The sequence below is a fragment of the Apteryx mantelli genome, chromosome 3 (genome assembly GCF_036417845.1).
Source record: "Apteryx mantelli isolate bAptMan1 chromosome 3, bAptMan1.hap1, whole genome shotgun sequence".
NCBI classification, from domain to species: domain Eukaryota; kingdom Metazoa; phylum Chordata; class Aves; order Apterygiformes; family Apterygidae; genus Apteryx; species Apteryx mantelli.
In genome coordinates, this window is record NC_089980.1 from 42,713,773 (window position 1) to 42,733,262 (window position 19,490).

The following is a 19,490-nucleotide window of genomic DNA, read 5'->3' on the forward strand; positions in this document are numbered from 1 at the left end:
TGAAGCTTCATTTTTTCCAGTAAATTGTACTTGTGTATTTGGAAACCATCCATGAAGTTTTAGCCACAGTGGTTTCAGAAACTTTCATGGCTTGAGTACAGATAAAGTGAAGGCAACGCCTTTTGTTTCATGTGCATGTATTTTCAGGAGCAAATATATAGATGACTAGTTTCAAAGAAGAGACTTAAAAGAATTGAAGTGTGAGCCTGTGTTTAACCAAAATGGCTCGCAGAGACTGAAAAAATAGCTCTGCTTTCCAGGTGTGCATTGGAAGTCAGTTAGCTCGAGGCAATATTAAGCCAATAAAACAATAAGAAGTACAATGATACAAAGAAAAACAGCATACCAATGGACTTTTTTACTAAAATCAGTGATTAAAAAGAATCAGTAAATTATACATGTCTTTATTCCTTCCCCCCTGCCCCCAAATATGTAAAGCGCTGAAAACAAGGCAGTTTATTTCAATGTATGCTCCTGATCACCTGGCTGAAATTTAAAAAATCTATTACAACAAGATGGTGGTAAACTTGCTCTAAAACCCACAATGCAAATTCTTCCAGTCTTCGTCTGGATCTGAGTTTCATTATGCATACCCATCTTTGCTTTTGTACAAAGTACGCACGTAATGCCCAGTGACAAAGACAGGTAGACATGGCCTAGGGGAGGAATAGAGAGAAGAACAAGGGAATTCCCTGTAAATCATCCCCAAATAATGAAGGAAGACTAGCTCTTTTTTGAAAGCCCAAATGACAGCATATGTTCCAGTTTGAAAGCACTAAAGTGAGAAAGCTTGCCAAAAGTTGTGGAGCTGATTAATAAAGCAGTAAAAATATTAACTGGGTGCTGAAATCAATTTGAAATGTAAGTAAGTCCTTCAAATGACTTAAGCTGATAAATATAAGATTAATGAAAAAATGAAAAACTTTGACTGCAAATGTACAGCTGAAGGGCAGGGCACAATGTTAGTTGAGGCACAAGGACAATAAATCCCTAGGAATTTGACTTTAGGATATCTTCAGTTCTAGAAATATATGAGCGACCCAGAGTATGAAGTTCAGGGTCACAGAGAAATTCTTGCAAAATTGTGTGACTGTAGACAAGAATCTGTCAGAGTATTTTAAGTTGTTGCCTGCTTGCAGTGAACTATGGTGATAACACTTGGTATCTCCTGTTCGAAATAGTGTTTTTCATCCATACTTGCCATAATGCTTTGAAAAGGTGAGCTAGTTAGCAGGTGCTCTGATTTCTTTCTGATACTGTGTGATTTGATGGTGTGGAATTTATTCTAAAATTCACTACTTGCTTTGCTCTAAAATTGGTCTTTTCATTAAAATTAAGGCATTATAACTTACAATGTGTCTTGCAATTTTGTCTGTGAAAAAAAGGAACCCTTAGTGATATGAACTGAGTGTCAGCTCATGAAAGGTTCTCCTTCCTCTGTGAGCAGGCAGCCTGTATCAGTTGTTTCATATGCCCCATATAGCCAAATGGGTTGTTATATCTGAAAATAAAAGAAAAACAGTTAACTTAATGATAAATATAAATGTTGCTGGCTATTTTGCTGTCCAATATAGTGCTGTCAAAACACCCTCTATGGCATGGCTCAGTACTGTTAATAAAGGACTTAAAAATCTAAGGTTCATGAGTATTGTCTCTCTGCTGTATGTGCAGTTATGCTAATATAAAGAAATTTATACTCCATATGAGTACACTGCTGACTTCTCCTAAAATAGCTCTGTTGTATAGAACAGGGTAGAGATTGCCAACATAAGCCCCTGGCATATGCATAAACACATAGACAATGTTTTCCCAAACATGTACATCATACCTCCCCTGTGCCCCAAGACCTGGATCTGCATTTGCCAGGATCAAATTGCACCAACTGCATTTGTTTCCCAGGAGGAGAAGTCACTGGGGGCACTAAAAAAGCATGTGATATTGCACATCAGCTGAATGGCTGCTCATCTTAACTGATGTATTAAAGGGTACAGCTGGACTATGCACTCAAGCTTTATAGGACAAAGTGCCAATCGATGAATTAAAGTCAGCCCTGAGTGAGCCAACAAAGCAGATACTGCTTTGTTTTCTCCCATATGGTTGCAGAAATCCTATCTGATATTTAATATTTCAGCAGTAGCACCTCTGCACTTTTTAATGTATTACACATTTATCACGTATATGGACCAAAGCTGATCTTGTGAATTTTCAGTTTGTCCTGACTTATGCATTCTTTTGTATACATGTGGTTAATATAGAGATAAAGTGACTTGATGTTTTAATATACTTTTTCTGTTTGTTTGTGGGCAAGGGGATATATATAGCAATAAAAGATAACTCTTTAGAGGAAGAAAAACCTGTAACAAAAATTTAGTGTTTCTTCTTAGGTATCTACCTTAACTTTGCGAGTAAATATTATGCCTTGTATGTTGTAATGCCTATTCACTCAGTTGTCCCTCTCATGTTATTTTAGATCACTGAGTCTGCCTACTGAAGAAAGTTAGCATTGGACATGAGATATAGAGCACAGCCTGAGCTAGTAAACTCTGCCTAGCCTCCTAGCCTGAGCTGTAGCTGAAACTGCCTGAGCTGGTGGGAGGAGAGGGGTGTGAGGAGTCAGGAGCGCAGGGGCACCCAGAGGCCACAGCAGGTATTCAGGAAAGGTAAAGAGGAGAGGGGAGAAAAGAAGTAGCAGGCAATGAGCAGAAAGTAGAAGAAACAGCCTACAAAAAGGTTAGAAAATACTGTGCCAAACCACAGATCTCCTTTGCTTTGAACATCAGGGAAGATCCATGTGTTTATCTGTATATGTTAAGGTAGGGAGATTCAAAGAGATCTACAGTTTTTAGCATATTGTTCAGCTGACAAGCATATTGTTGCAGTAAGTAGGCATGATAAAAAGCTGAAATGGAGACTGCAATGACATAGGAAAAGATATCAGAGAACATACAAAGTGGCACCCAAGTAGGTGTGTCCTGGGACTTTACTTACCATGGGACTTCACCTGACATTGTGATCAGATATCTTCTGCTTTGGTGACTGGATCATGCTGAGGTATATATAAGTTTTCATCATTTACTAGGTTAGATTTGTTTTGCTGCCATGGCCACATCAACTTGCACTGTATACATCTCTTTCTATTGTGTAGGTATACAAATCTCTGGGCTGCTCATCTTGCCCACAAACATGATCCTTGCTTTCATCACCAGTGGATTCCTAGAGAAATGTGCAGCCGTTTCCTAGAGAGAGCTGCATTCAGAGTTGAGGATGGTGAGGGCTTTGTGTCATAGATGTATTTGTCTTACATAAAAGACTGTTATTACTTCTGAAGGTAATTTGCAATCACGTCGTCCTTTCCACAGAGTGTAATCATCATCAACAAAATATTTTTCTTGTTGTTTTTATATATAAATGACCAGATTCTGCCTAACTTTGGCTGCCCTTTGAGGGCTAGAGTAAAAATGTTTTTCGAAGTACTAAATGTGCAAATAAATCAGGGAAGGAAAGTTGCAATATTACGGCCCTGCATGACTCTCTAATGACTAGCAGAATTTCCTGATGTTTGTGTGTAGGGAAGCATTTACTTCAGGAACAGCATTAACATTTTAAGATCATACTTTACTGCATTCTACATTATTTCCCTTCAGCTAGAGCTACCACCTCCTGAGCTCAGACACTGTAACAGATGGTGTGAATAGGCCAAATGCACTTCAATGTGCTCAGGAGAGTCCTCTTGAACCACTGCTGAAGATGGTTCAAGCTAAGTCTGGCTGACTGCACTGCAACATACTAAGAATGCTCATGTGGTCTGTGAACGTGACTCACTTGGGAAGCAGTAACTCCTTAAATCATTTCAGTTTGTTCCACAAAGGCATGTTTCTCTCTACCCTTATGAATATGGATGCTGCATATTTGTAAGGGTAGAACAAATGCAGAGCCTCAGGGCTCTGCAGTGATCCTCTCCCCTGGAGTTCCCTATGTAGCTCTGCACTTTTTCATGTATGCCCTCTTTCTGAGGATACAATCTGACACATTAGAAAATCCTGATCCCCTGAAATCAATGGAAGTTTTACTGCTTTCCTCAAAGGTTCTGACATGACCACTAAGGCCTTCTCATTATCTATTGCATTCAGTTATAATTTATTATATAATGCCACTGTTCTAGCATCTCCTCTGTCATGAGGTTTGCACCTCCTGACTTGCGTGTTTACTTTAACATCCCAATTTATTTTTTGATCTTTTGAGGGCACCCTGTCCACCACACTTATGTCTTCACTCTATCCTTTTATAATGTGCATGTCCAACAAAACCTGGAGATGTATGGAATGAGAATTGTGCATGGGTTTTGTCCACCTTGGCTTTTAGTCTGTGTTAGCATGCTTGACCTAAGTACTCTAAATGAAATAAAATGCTTTTCAGTTTCATTTTTATTAAACTACAGGGTGCTACAATAAAAGATTAATGGTTTTAGCTGGCGTGCTGACAGGCAGAGAGGGGTCATTACTGCCCTCTTGTTCCAGACAGAATTCCATTCCTTAAAGCTAGGGTACACTCCTTAGGCCTAATGACAAGTTGACGTATAATTTGTTTTCTTGGCAGCAGTAATAGTCGAGATGGAAACTTACTTGTATTGTACAGCAGATCTTTTGTTTCTTTCATTTTTATGTAGTTAAAAAGTTTAAACATGTTTTCTTGGGAATCTTAAACTACTCATTCATTCTAGAAATAGAAACTGTTGTAATACTAGTAGGTAACTTTACATTTCCTTTCACTGCTGAATAGAACCCAGTTCATATAACCCGCGGTGGAAAGACTGTTTTGCATTTCTCGGTATAAGAACTAGCCATGTTATAGGATAGGGAAATCCTGTGTTGTTTTCTTAGGCTGAATTAGGGTGAATTCTCTTGAAGTTCTCCTTCACCCTGAAAAAATTCTCAAAGACAGTTTCAGGCTATTTCCTTTATTTATACTAATTGTCTGAATTTACTGCTTATCAAAGTTAATTTCTTCTTCAGAATATGTCTTTTACTCTCCTTTCTGTTATTCTATTTCCGTCCACCAGCACAGCTACTGTTTTATCTTCTTCTTGCAACAACTTTGCTATTCTAGTCTTACTTGTCTTTGTAGCCCAAAAGGGCAGGTTTAATGCATTTAGTTTTATGCCAAAGGTAAACATTTAAAATGGACTGGCAAAATCATTTTTATTCATATTTAAAATAAATATTCCAGTCTTTACTGTAAAATTCAACTCAATTCAAGTCACTAAAGTTATTTTGATCTCTCTTATACTAAATAAAGCCTAAAAGGAATTTGAATCCACATTTCCAGAGGAAAAAAACACTAGTACAGGGCCCCATTTCACTACTTACCTCTTCAAAAATAGCTTTTATTCTAATTAAAAGTTGCTTCTTTTGACCTCATGATCATTGCTTATATGTGGTCATTTCTCTTCTAGCTGTTGCCAGTCCTTCTGAAGAGCTAAATAAGTTTGATCCAGTAGAAGAGAAGCTTCGAGCACAAATTGAAGAAGAGAAAAAAAGGTATTACTTCTGATTCAACCCACCCTTCAGAAGATAAATTACACCAATAGTGTATTCTGATTAGAATTTTGCACACACAGCTATCCTCAGGGTTTTCTTTGACATTTCAAAAGATGTCAGCTTTGTGGTTCACTAATATATTTTTTGTATTTGTATATGCTGTTGGTTTATTTGTCTGTAAGATACCACAGTACATAAGCAGGGAAATTATATGTTTGGGCTAATGGTCAAAAATAAATAAAAATAGGTTAATGTCCCCCTTGAGGATTAGCGTTAGAAACTTGTTCTTTAGTTCTAAATGTATTGTGAGCCCAGTCAGTTGTTTCAGATGTAATGTCCTGCTTTCCTTGACCTAAAGAAAACCTTTAGGCTCTACAGGGCAGACTAAGTATAAATAATATGCAGAGTCTGCATTGCATAACCAATCGTTCTGTTTGCTCTAATGCAACAGTAGCCAGGATGATAAAAGAAAATACATGCAATGATATCAAGTAATTTGCTAGCATTTATTTTAGCTCTAATCTGTGAGGAAACTTCTGGCTGCTTCATGCTATTGGTAAATCTCCAACCGTACATTAGACAAGAGGCCTGGTTAATGAAGCTTTGACTGAAAGGGGAATAAATACATAGCTTCTAACTGAATCCAGGCTCTGGATACCAGCTGTTTATTAACAGTATCATACTGAGAAATCAAAAGAAATAATAGACATATTTGACTGAGCCTGTACTTTAATTGTTAGTCAGTATCAGTCCCACTTGAACTTCACTAATTCTTCAGTGAAATGAAAGTTTTTCAGGATGAATTTCTTGTACCTGCAGCCCCATGAAAGCTCTAATAAAATATGGGATGTCTCTTCTTCCCACCACCCTTCCCCCACAAACTCTGTTTATTACATATTGTTTTGCAGTTTAAATTTGTAACTATTCTAGGGAGAATAAGGCTTTGTTCAGAGATATGCTGGAAGACCTGTAATATACTTTCTTCTTCTCATATTAGTTATAAAACAATGTTCAATCGCTTGAAAGGGTTGAAGGTAGAGATTGAGCACCTGCAGCTTCTCATGGAAAAAGCCAAGGTGAAGCTGCAAAAGGACTTTGAACTCTGGTGGTCTGAAGAGGCAACAAAACTACAGGTATAAAATTGCTTTGTATTTTTTCCTTTTCATGCAAATGTTAACAACTTCAATTGTTGCTTAAAGAAGCAGATAATTGGTTAGACAGAAAGGAAGCTAAAAGGTGGGATCTGGGGCCTGATTCTTCTTTATTCATTCAAGTGTAAATCAGACACAGCTAATGTGAATTACGCTTGTATGAAGCTAATACAAGTGAAACAAAACTTTTGTTTTCTACTCTGTTTTTGGTTTTGACTTCCTCCCAGACAACTTGAACAAAAGTCAAGAATTTTCCTAAAAATGCCGCAGAGTCTGAAAGAACATAAAATGAATAGGGGAGACTTGGGGAAGAGCGTCTTTCTTACTGCTAGCAAAATTCCAATTTCATCAGGTTTATGCTGTGTTTGAGTATATTAGAAGATGGCAGTCATGGCTGTAGTATGGGCAAAACCCGACAAGCATAATTGGCTTTTAGTTTTCTGTGGTTGCAATGACTTCTGTAACCTTTTATAATTCCTAAGCTCCCAGAGGGCCACTGACTCTCAGGACAGTGTGCATCCCCTAGCGCTCTAGCTGAGTCTGACAGCTAGCATCATTGGCTATTTAGGAACCCAGCAGAAACAGAGTATTCTAATTTAATGACTTGTATAAAAACAAACTAAAGAGATATTTTAAACAGTGTATATGAAGTTCATAACACAGTGAGACAGGCTGAAAGATGTGCAGTTTCATAAACACAGGCAACAGTACTAGAGGTTCTAGAGGGGAAACAACTGAAACAAGTCAGCTTTCTTATGAGCTCCCCTTCTGATACATTTGTATGATGTCGAGGCAGTGACACGGCATGTCACTGCACAGCACTACAATGAAAGGCACATCAGCCTAAATGAAAAAGTGTTGAGTGCAGTCCATCCATATCATATATTATTAACTGGAACAGAAGATTTCCTTCTCTGGGAAAAATTACTGTAAACAAAAACAGAAGTGTGCAGCTGATTTTTTGTCTAATGAGTATAAATTTTAACTGTAGTTTTAATAAAATGGTCTAAAATAGATACCAAACTTAACATGAGGAGCTTAGTTATCCGTAAAACACCATCTAACTAGCTTAACTTCAAGTTATCATTGCAAAATACTTTCATATTAAAATCCTTAACCATATAGGTGGCAAAGAGGATATGTTTTAGTGACCTTGCTGTCTACAAATTTAGAATTTTCAAAACTCTGCAAGTAATATCCTTGGATCCACGGGAGCATATTTTTCTCTGTCCCTTGGCAGGAGGGGTCCAGGATTCAGCTTCTCATGATTCATCAGCAGAAGATAAAAAATCTTGAAAAAATAATTGGGATTGATTTCTTGGATCATGACCTATCTATACATCTGAGCTCCCTAAGAAACTCAAATCAGCCAACACGTGTTGTTACATATTAAAAACATGAAACCTGAGCTTAGAAATACTTAAACCAATCCTAAACACTTTTCTCTTTGTTCAGAAGTGTGTGTCCAAGTGAAGAAAATACTGTATGATACAGACTCTGTGTTTTTTGAGTGAGTCATTGACTACCTTGTTATTGCTGAGATCTGTAGGCCAGTATTAAATGCTCTAAAAAAGTTCTATGCTATATAATTTGTTTTTCAATCTAAACCCAGCAGGAAAAGCCAGAGTTGGTTAATACATCAAATACTGCAGCAGTTTATCCCCAGTTTATCAAATCCTTGCAACATCTATCTACTAACAGGTAAAATACTCATTTTTTTCTTCCTTACTTACTTGTAAGTAGGCGCAGTTTTATTAAATCTGCAGTACACCAGAATGCTTTTGCAAGCTTCACACTCAAATACTGCATTTTCAGTTACAAGAAAAATGATTGTGTAGAAAATGAATTTTTATCATTCACTTATTGTGCAGCTGTATTGAAGGTAGCTTATTGTAACTCGGTCTTTTTGACATGTCATATTGGGGCCCTAGGGACTCCATGACAGATAACTAATAAAAGCAAGCTTGTTATCTGTGGATTTTGCTATACGAGGAGACTGTACCTCCACTGGAATATATTTAGGGGGCTGCAAATCAAAAAAAGATTTAAAACTGATGTAATGTATAGCCTAGATTTGCTGTTGAAAAATGTCCCGGTGCTACATTTATACAGCATATTATGCCACAATGACGTTATGTTTGATATTGTAAAACACTGGTGCACCCCCTATAGTAGAAAAATGTAAAGCACGTCTTGTTCATTTCATCATCAGTCACTTCTGATTTCAAAACCTCTAATTTAAATTTGCACTAATAGGTCTTTCATAGCCCTGTAAAGTGCAGCAAAATAATACCAAAATATGCAGGTTTCCATGTTCAGTGACAATAAATGGAAATGGTCCCTCTCCCTCTCTCTCTCCCCACTTTCTGTTTCTCTCTCTTCCTCCCTCCCTCTCTCTTTCTCTCATCCCTACTTCTCTCTCTCCCTCTCAATATTCAGTTAACCCTTTCCTGATGAGTGGCTTTACCTACTATTTTATAACAATACTATGCTTAAAAGTTTGGGGGGGTTTCTGCAGCAAGCAAAATATATCCAACATGCCATTAAATGATGAATATTATGATTTGCTTAAAACTGTAAAATACATTCTAGTTTTTACCACAGCCTTTCAGGTAGCTATGATAAATGCTCTACAATCGGTGCAGAGAGAGAATGAAAAACATAATCCTCTAATGATATCTAAGAAGACACTTCCAGATGTCTAGAACTGATGAATCCCAACTTTAGTCTTCTCTGCTTTGATTCTTATTCTGTGTGTTCTCTAAAGACTTAGGCACACATTCACTGCAAAAGGCTGACATGGTTTAAGACCTAATTTCAGCTGTTTGTTTCTAGTTTTATGCTGAACATAACTACTATCACAGGAAAGCTGATGAAACAGAACATGAGAAGATTTTAATGTACTTCAGTGCAATCAATTAGTTCAAACAACCCATGACTGTCACTTGAGCTACCCTCCTTAACTTCATACAGAATTAAACAAGGGAGCAATTACACAACCTCTTTGCCCCGTTGTTCTTGGGAACAGTAATTTCTAGTTGGTGTGCTGATGAATAGCTTAGGACAGTGATATCTTCTGTAGTTTAAGCTAGAACCAAAAAGAACACATGATAATGCCCAAGGGCTTTTCAGAGCAATGGGAGACTGTCTTGCAACACTGGTGATTCCTTGCTTTTTTTTCCACAGCTCAGAAGCAAAAATGCATAATCGGTTCCTGTAGGCTTTTCTTTTAAACTTTTCTTCAAATGTCTTTACCATTTGTGTTTATCAGAGGACAGGTCTCAGGAAAGTGTATCTAGTTTGAATAGAACATGGGAAGGTGTGTGGTTGCTTTAAGTTCCTGAGATTATTTCACAGCCCTGGACTGCCTCACATGATCTCTTGGAGAAACTCACGTGTTCATAATAAACAGTTCTATCACATCTGACTAATGGACATCTTGAATGAGGTTGACTGAATGATCCTTATATGCATATCATAGACCCAGAACATTCACCTTCCTGAACTGAAATTGTAGAGGGAGTCAGAATGAATACAGTTTTGCTCTCCCATATCTAATATCATCTCTATCAGTATTTGTGCAATGGTTTTTTGAAGTCAACTGTTCTTTCCATCTTATAGTTACAGAGAGTAGATCTTATTTTATGTAAAGCAGTTTAAACATATTTTACACAGGTACATTTCCAGAGTGATGTATATGGAATTAGAAACACTATTTCTACTCTTTGTGAGGGGCAACTGCAGGCTTAACATCCCACTGTGCATGAAAATTTATTCTTCCCCCTACTTGAGGCAATAGCATGTTAGAGTAAAAGTTTCCAATTTCACAGACTGTAAAAGTATAAAACAGTAGAATGTTCATTTCCCAAGGATTTTCTTGAACCAAGTGGACACAGGAATTTTACTTATTAATTCTCTTGATTGTGAAGGATGAGTCTTAGCTACAATTTCTCCTCACTGTTACGTAGTCCCAAGACACAAATGGCCCTTTGTTTCTAATTCACCTAGAAATCAACAGTCTCTTTCTGTAAACTGATATTGCCATCTTCACCCATCAGAATAAATGGTCACAAAAGCAGAAATGGACTTAAATTATATACCACATAATGTGGTGTAAATAAAATCTATTTCCAAGGAGGAATTCAGTTCACAGATGTGTTCAGGGGACATAAGATCTAAAACTTTGTGGGCTGCATGTCAGAAATCTAAGACTGCTGCTGACAGAATAAGTATGCAGTAAAACCATTCAGACAAATTCCTTAGTGTGAATGGATATAAATACAGACTTCACAATGGATATAAATACAGACTCAATAAATTGAGTAATAAATCTCAGCACATCAACGATGCAGATATATTCCATAATATTTATTGAGATTTATATATTTGTTTGAACAAAATCTTTTGACCACCTTGTAATGCACAATTTATGTGCATTATTATTGTTTGACACACCTTAGTCACATTACTAGAGATAATTAAGTCTTGGGAGGGGAATGCGATAGCCTTATATTATATTTTATATTAAGTCAATTTATAACTAAAATAACAGGGAAGGGAAGCTTGGTAATCCTTGTGAGGCTTAAGAAGGATACGCACACATAAAAGGTGCTCGATTTATGGCCAAACATGTCTGTTTTTCAATTGAAAAAAAATTGGCTGAATTGTTAAGTGCCAAAATGAGTCTGTGTTATAAGGGAGTGAAAAAGAGTGCATTTCTGCCTTTGCTAATAAGGTTTGAAAGCTATAGGCTTGTTCCTACTACCATTGAAGTAAGCAGCAAAACTTGATTGATTTCAGTGAACACAGTGCTGAAGGAAAGGGCAACCAAAGGGTTATCAGTGAGTTCAGCATGAGGTCTTCCTCTGCATAAGAAAGGTATTTGTTGAACAGGCTAATCACATTATCAAATCTGATATACTAAAATAGCTGAAACCGGTAGTTTGTGTAATGTAGATGCTTACAGACTCATGTTCATTAACCTATTGAACAGATTCAATGGTTTCCCGATTATATATAATCTTTGCATATGTCTTTCATCTGAAGGTTGTAGAAATAGTAAATCTCATCTGTTCAGAACACATTAATTGCAATGAAGAAGAACTGTACAAAGCTGAGAAAGAATGACCCATCTCTGTATTTCAGACTGAAAAGGGTCTTATCGGGGTAATCCCAGAGGCACAGTACAAAGAGAAAGGAAGAGGAATGTAAAATAATCAACAAGAAATTATTTTATTCAAAAAGAACACCTGATAAAATTCCTCAAGTGTGAAAAAGAATGCACTGCTTGTCCATATTTTGTCTACCATAAAGGTGCGGTGTTAACTGCAACATATTTCCATCTCTTGGTGGTATTCTGTCAAGTCTGCAAAAAGTCTTAAAATGTATGTCAGGCTCAGCATTCCATGTCTGTTCCACTCCAAAATTCAAGTACGGTGTTTTGTTCATCCTCATACATTCTTCTCGTGCATTGACAAGAAGTTTATCAGATCCTTGTCTGTTCAGGTTACTTCTCTAACTAAATGTCTAGCTTCACTAGTGTTGAACTGTTCTTGTATTCTCCTTGAATCAAGAAATTGTTGGATACTTATTCAAACCTTCTTCAAAATTTTTGATTTCTTTCTTTCTCTCAGAAGGAATCCATTCATTTTTAATTCAATCAGATCTTTGTCTGTTAACCTTACTCATTCCCTTTTACTGAATCTCATTTGTCCTATTCCAGCAAGCCCTACAGCATGTTTGATCTCAGACTTCTTGGCTGTCCAGCTTCTTTTTCAAAATCCTCCTTGGAGATTCCCTTGGAGATAATCTCAGATAACTCTTCGTGCTCTCTGATGACTTTTGGCATCAGTTGTTTTAACATTTATTGTCCTGAAGTATAAAATTCACACGCTATATTAGTGCTATGTGAAACAAAGGAAACATTTACTTTTTTTTTGCAGCATTTTCCATCTTGATCATTTTTCATTCATGCCAGTTTTCTGAAGTGTTCTGTGATGATGAAATATAACCTGGGAATAACATGTTTGATTAATGGCATTTCAAAGGTTTTCACATTAGTGTCTGTTGGCAACAATTTAGCTTGAACAATTCATCTAAAAATTTGCAAATGAGGCCAAATTTGATTTTGTAACCAAATACAAAAATGTCAGATTTTAAGCAGCTTGAATCTTGCTAAATATATTTTGTCTGCCTTTACACAGAACATCTGTTCCCTTCACTTCCAAGGCACAGATGACTGGAGAACTGCAGCTGAGGGTTTTTTTGTAGTTTTTTTAACAATGCAGAGTTTGCATATCTTCAGATTTTACACTTTCCATTCTTTTCCCATTCTTCTTTTTCATTGCTGCACTGGCAAATCAAGTGTTCCTACTGCAACACCCACCTTCTTTCCAGCTCCTAAGACCATGTGCTAGAAGGAACTGAGCAGCCCATGGGCTTGCCAAATCCAGCTATTGGATCTCCACAGCAAGGGAGGCACTGCAGCAATGACATGTAGGTCCCTCTTGCTGTCGCCCCATGCCTGAACCAGGAAATATACCCCCAACAGGTGACCCAAAACAAAGCAAGTCACTCAGTGGGTGAAAATTCAGGTACTAAGTTAAAAAAGAATTGAGAATTCTGAGGTTGACTAACTATCTGTAACCTTAAGAAAAAGCAGAAACTACAGAGAAGATATCAGAAAGCAGGAGTTTGAGACTGCTTGAAGAACTCAACCCAAGAAAAATTCAGATATATTCAAAATGAAAAATGGTCTTTATACATTGTCAAAAGAACCTGAGCAATTTTAGAGCTTAGGAGATAGATAGAGAAAAGGCGATAGAACTTTTATACCTATGTCTGTCCAAGTCCAAAAGTATGATCTGAAAGTGCCCATTTACACCTTACAGAAGTGTTGGTTGGAAGGCACCTTTAGAGATCTCTAGGCCAACCTCCTGCTTGAAGCAGGATTATCATCACACTAAATCAGGTCAGTTATGGTTTTGTCTGGCTTCGTCTAGCATCTTAAATCAAGAAGCACTGACTGTGCGTTTACAAATCAAGGCACTAAACACCTGACTTCTTACTTTCAGGTTTCCTAAGCACCTACAGTTTTGCCTTGTTGCCAGTGCAGAATATTCGCAGATTGAGCATCTAGAAAAGTTTTCATGCAGGGACATCAATGCCTGAGTCTCCTGAGATGCCCAGTCCTTCAGGCTTGTCACAGATAGAGGGGTATCATTTCCCCTGCTCCATGCTGTCATAATGGCTTTCCATTAAATTTAGAGCAGTGCTGGCAAAAATTCTCGTGTTTTCTCATCACTGGAAAAGCATCTAACACTGAGGTGAAGAAGGGGAATCCTGGGTTCTGAGAGCAGGCTAGCAGTCAGTTGAGCACCCTAAATATTATAAGCCTGAGCATACAAACCAATGCACAGCAGAACTAGACTCTTTACTCCCTTTCTGATTCTGTGCATTGCAATGCTGTAGATAGTGTTCCAGCTCCAATTCTAAGGAGGTAAAATCCTTCCTCATCCTCATACAGACTCTCCCCCTAACCTAGGGATTACAGCAATCTCTGGGGTGTGTAAAACATCGTTTTGAGTTCTGTCAAGCTGAAGAGAACCCCATTCGTTAGATTAGCACTCTAATCATTAACCTATTATATGGAAGCAGCACCCTGAGTCTGTACAGAGAATAGTTGTAAGCTTCCACTTGCAGGGGAAGAGTTTGGATCCCACGGACAAGCATGTCTGATTGTAACTCCACAGTCAGAGAGTTGGAGTTTAAGGCCTATCTGTGAGCATTGTGCTGTTAATTTCCTGGTTCTAGGCATCACCTCACTCAGTCTAAGGTTTTTTTAACATCAACTTCCTCAGATGCCCAGTTGTCCCTGAGCACTCTAAGGTGAGTTTAGGCATCTTGTCCTGGGTGCAGGAGGACTCACTTGAAAATGAGGCCTGTAGAAATCAAACCCTGCTGCACCTGCAGTATCTAGTTTTTTAACAGAATCTGGATCTAAGTCCCCTTTAAAAAAAGGGATTTGATAATTCTGGAGACTAGTTTTCGATGAAATTCAATGGGAAACATGAGTTCAAGTATATAAGCTACTGCAGCTTGGAAGTTATTTACATCAGCTCACCCACAGTAAATAAACTTCTACATTCTGTTCACAGCAAATACAAACCAAGAAGCTTATTTCAATGAGGAAAGGCAATGAAAAAGGATCACATTACATCACGTCAGCTTACATTTGTTGCAGGCTAAGAGCACAGTCATGGGTGGTTGCTGTGGCTCAGCTGATGCATCACAATTTGATAAACTGTGGTAACACAACTTGGATACCTTGGTATCTCAGGGATCAGACAGAGTTCTTTTTCAAAATGGAATTTAAGCCCCTAAATCACTTAGTTCTTAAAAACTGGCAAATCAATGGGAAAAAAATTCACGAAATCCTAAAGCAGAACTATGATCACAGATATTGTTAAATCACACAGTAGGTAGTAACATCACACATTCTTTCTAGCTCCTGTAATATGTAGCCATAATAAAGTATGGAATACTATTAACATTAAATACACTATTGCTTTAGTAGAGTGAGGCTGAGTCTCGATGTTATTTTAATCCATTTAGGCACGTGCAAATGGTATGAAACTTGAGGAGTTAAAGAAAAACTTTCTGTAAACCTGGAGCTGTTCATTTGAAAATGACTTATACTCTCGGGCATAATATCTGCTACAAAATTGAACCTGGCACAGTGTAATACAGTAAAATTTTAGTAATAAATTTCTTTCCTTTTTCAAGTTCTCTGCCAGAAATATCAATTCATCAGCCAACAATGAACATACTACTGCAGTTAGAAAAGCAAGAGTGTGCCAATCCTGCCATCTGCTGGAAAAATCCTACTACTGAATAATTCCATACTTTCATTTTCTAAAAGATTGACACAGGAAATGTGCAAATCCCCAGAGAAAGGAGAGAGTCCCTAGACATTTCATGACAGAAATCTGCTTTCCTAATTGAGAGATTCCTTGATAATGATATCTGTAGGGATAGGAATTCACAACAGCCATTTGCAATATATTTGGCTATCATCAACAAGCCACAACCCAAAGTCCTCGCTCAGTTTTTATCCAGTCTCCTACTGATTATAGTAATAATTTTGCCTGACTAAAGAAAGAATGGAAAATAAGCTAAGGCCTCACTTGGCTAATAGTTATTTGGGGAACTAAATATGCCTCCAGAATCAGATACATTTGAATGCTTTACAAGTCCAGCTTAGAAGGCATAGTCTAGAAGCATAATCTTTACGATCTTATTCTTTATTTGCCACATTCTGTACATAAACCGAGTCATCACATGGCTTCAACTAAAATCCTCTTTCTTCTAGTAAACAACAACTGCTTTACATAGATTAAAAAAAAAAAGTTTTGAAAAACAGCTTCTTTGTAGTCCTTTAGCATATATTAACATTCCCACTGCAAGGGCTATATTCTTTCCTTCATTTCCCCTTCCATTCCAGTTCTTCAGAGACCAGGAGAATCAGCCCTAATGAAGATTCAACTGGGAATAAAAGTTCAATTACTTTTAGTTATCCAACTTCAAAATCAAGGTAAGAAGTGTACCTGGGCTATTCAGAGGAAAATGTAAACCAGTAATATATCCCCTAGGTAACACTCACAGTCTCTTTAAAAATGGAAAAGAAAACTGAAATTGCAGGTTTTCCTCCAAATTCCATAACAACACCGCAAGCTGTCCCATAGCTTTACACCAAACATCTGCGTTATCGATGGGAAAGAGGTGACTTCTTGTTTGGCCTGAGGCTTTTTCCCCCCGATGAGCTTGTTATGATGACTGTATCTTCTCAGCAAGAAAAAAGGGACTCCTTAAAAAAATAAATAAAACCATTTGAAATAAAGACAGATCAGTGTTTGTAAGTACTGCAGAATTCAGGGACTGTACAGAGATTTTTCATTCTCATGATTTTGTCCTCATTGTGACATTAATATAAAATTTTAGGTAAGATTTCTTGTGAGTGTTTCCTTAAAATATTTAGCGACACCCTCACACAAACTATTCTAGTAAAGTAAAATGACAGCAGCAGCCTGGGTGTGTCCGGCTTGGCAAAGGTTATGTTTTCCCAAAAGAGGTACTGTTTTGTTAAAATTAACTTAGCAGGTTAGCAGAAACTACCAATTTTTTTGACTGCTCCTCATTTTTTTCATTTGTGTTCATTTCCTTGACCTTTTCCTCCACCAAAATATCATGCCAAGTTAGTATACTTCCAGAAGTTACAGTCTTATTGTGCTTTAACAGTTCTGGCTATTACCACCCTTAGGAAAATATGGTTTCTATTTTTCCTATTACAGAAGAAAGAACAAATGGGAAAGTTGTTTTTTTTCTTTCATTTTCCAAAATAATCCACCTCTGGAAGAGGAAAAAATCATGGAAAATTTCAGCTGCCAAAATTAGTGTTTTAAAATTACCTTTGTGTTTAAGAAGAACAGAAGAAAAAGAGAAGTTATAGGGGAATTTAGACAGCACCTTCTGAAATATATTCTGCATTTTTCATTCTTTATATTATCAGATGAACATTGATAAGAGAGTAGTTCTTGAGTGGTGCTGACATCTCCTTGTTGAATTACATAAGAAGAGATATTTCACTGAGTTCATAGTCATTTCCTTAGTATTTCCATTTTGGTTCACTAATCTAGCAACTGAAGACTTAATTAGTAGCACAAAGACAAAGATATCAGAATTCTGTTTTATATCAGGCAGAATTATGTTCTACTGTGATAGTCAGTAAAGAATAATGGAAATAACTATAATTACAAAGGCTGGATACATAAAAGTAAAATTTCTCCCCATAGCTCCTGTTGTGCTTTGATGTTACAATTTTTATCATTATATTTCCCAATTCACCAGTCATGCACTAATTATTCTTTAAACAAGGCTAAATCTTTAGCTCATATAGAATAGCATCGTTATACTTACACCATCTTATATCAGTTGAGAGGCTATCAAAGAACAGAGGTAAGTCAATGATTTAGCTGCATAGACAAGATCTCACTCAGTATTGGAGAGTAAAGACCACAAAGTAGTTGTCTCTGTCAGCAAATGTCATGTGATTGTTTACTTCTATATGTATATAAAAATTTCCTTACAGTAGGCAAAAATACTACTGCTCTGTTCAAATAAATAGCAGCACTTTTTTATTGAAGCAAACATAAACATGACATACCCACATCCTTCTTTATTAAACTCACTATACTAGGCTTTTCTACTTGATGGGAAATCTTTGGCTCAGCAGTAATTTTGTTTCGCTCTTTGTGAGAGCTTTTATAACTGCTAAGCTTACAGCCCTACCAAACCAGAAAGCTACTGGCCAGTCTTAAGAGTCTACATAAGAGCATTAAGATGTCCTGAGCTTGAGTCTCCTCTAAACTATGCCATCTCTGCCAATATATCTGCAGAACAAAGCTCTCCACGTTGAAAAAGCAAGATACAGGAACAGGAAAATAACCTTTTTACTCTTTTGAGTCTGCAAATATACTTGCTTGTTTCAGGACTCTACCAAGTTCAAGCTCATCTATTCCCCTGACTGGAGACAGCCAGATTGATGCTGACATCCTCGCTTTCATTAAAGCAAGAGAGAACATCCTGCAAAAGAAAGGTAAATCCTTCCAAAAAATAAGAGGCCAAATCAAAACTTCCAGTACAGCATTTCAAAGCCAAAATAGCTTTATTCCACATTTATACTGACACAAATGGAAACTGATTCTGGTAGTTAAATTACACTATGTCCTCAGCAGTTCAAAACACTTCAGGTTCTTCACATGTATTTATTTTAGTAGCTCAGTGCTACAATGTAAAACTATGAAGGCTATCTGTTTTTCCCCACCACCCTCAATTAACTTTCTGCATCATGTACGCCTGTGCAGCCCACATGGTATATTTATTTGTACTGAAATAAATACTGTTAAGTATTGTTGACTGATAATTAAAATACTTCTAAAATATTCAATATACATTTTCTTTAAAGCTCTCTGGCCTGATTTTCAGCTGCTGTGATTCAGCATAGTGTACTAATTTAGCTGTAACAATTGACACCAAATAAAGATTATGCAAATGATTACATTGCACCCTACCTTATTAGGCAGACTGGTTTGCTGTGTCTAATAGAGTCTTCCATTAACAAATATTTCATTATATCAAAAGCTAGTAAAATTTTCTATGGATGTTTGACACCAAATCAGGTACTGAAAGCAATCATAGATAGGCAATAAAGTTCATTCTACAGTGTAAATAATTAAAATTGGCAGGAGGCAGAAGCCACTACATGCACAACAGTGGCACTGCAAGGTAGCCTGGAAGTAATTAATCGTGATAAAGAAAAACTGCCCGAGATTTTCTTTCTTTTTATTTAATTTTTTAAATAAGAGTTTTTAGTGGCAGCAACCAATTAGAGAGAAGATGAAAGCAGCAGTGGTTACTGAAGCAATAACTTTCCATCAGCACTTGAGTGCTGATGACAGCAGTACTCAGCAAGCTATCAGCACCTGGCAGATGGTGTTAGCACTGTCACAAAGTGGGTCTTCAGTATCACTCCGCTTATCAGGGAACTGTCAGGTAAACACACAGTGGCTGAAAAACCATCCTCACTGCACCCACCCAAAGCAAACATTTAACACACTTAGGCTTTGGGTTCCCTTTTGGTTTATTTTAGAAAAGCTGTTGTAAAGTTTTTTCTGCAAATGGAATTAAATTGAATTTGTAGGTGGCTCACCAGAAGCAGGTTAGAGGTAAGTGTCTTTAGAAGGTC

At 37.1% G+C, this 19,490-nt stretch overlaps 1 protein-coding gene across 1 annotated transcript in view; it reads left to right on the forward strand.

Annotated features, from left to right (window-relative positions):
- Positions 1 to 19,490, forward strand: part of KIF6 (kinesin family member 6) — a 182,345-nt gene that overhangs the window by 158,884 nt on the left and 3,971 nt on the right. Inside the window, exons 17-21 of the mRNA XM_067293186.1 lie at positions 5,453 to 5,537; positions 6,535 to 6,670; positions 8,301 to 8,389; positions 16,191 to 16,280; positions 18,235 to 18,341. Of these exons, the coding sequence (XP_067149287.1) occupies positions 5,453 to 5,537; positions 6,535 to 6,670; positions 8,301 to 8,389; positions 16,191 to 16,280; positions 18,235 to 18,341 (507 nt within the window). The remainder of the gene's footprint in view (positions 1 to 5,452; positions 5,538 to 6,534; positions 6,671 to 8,300; positions 8,390 to 16,190; positions 16,281 to 18,234; positions 18,342 to 19,490) is intronic.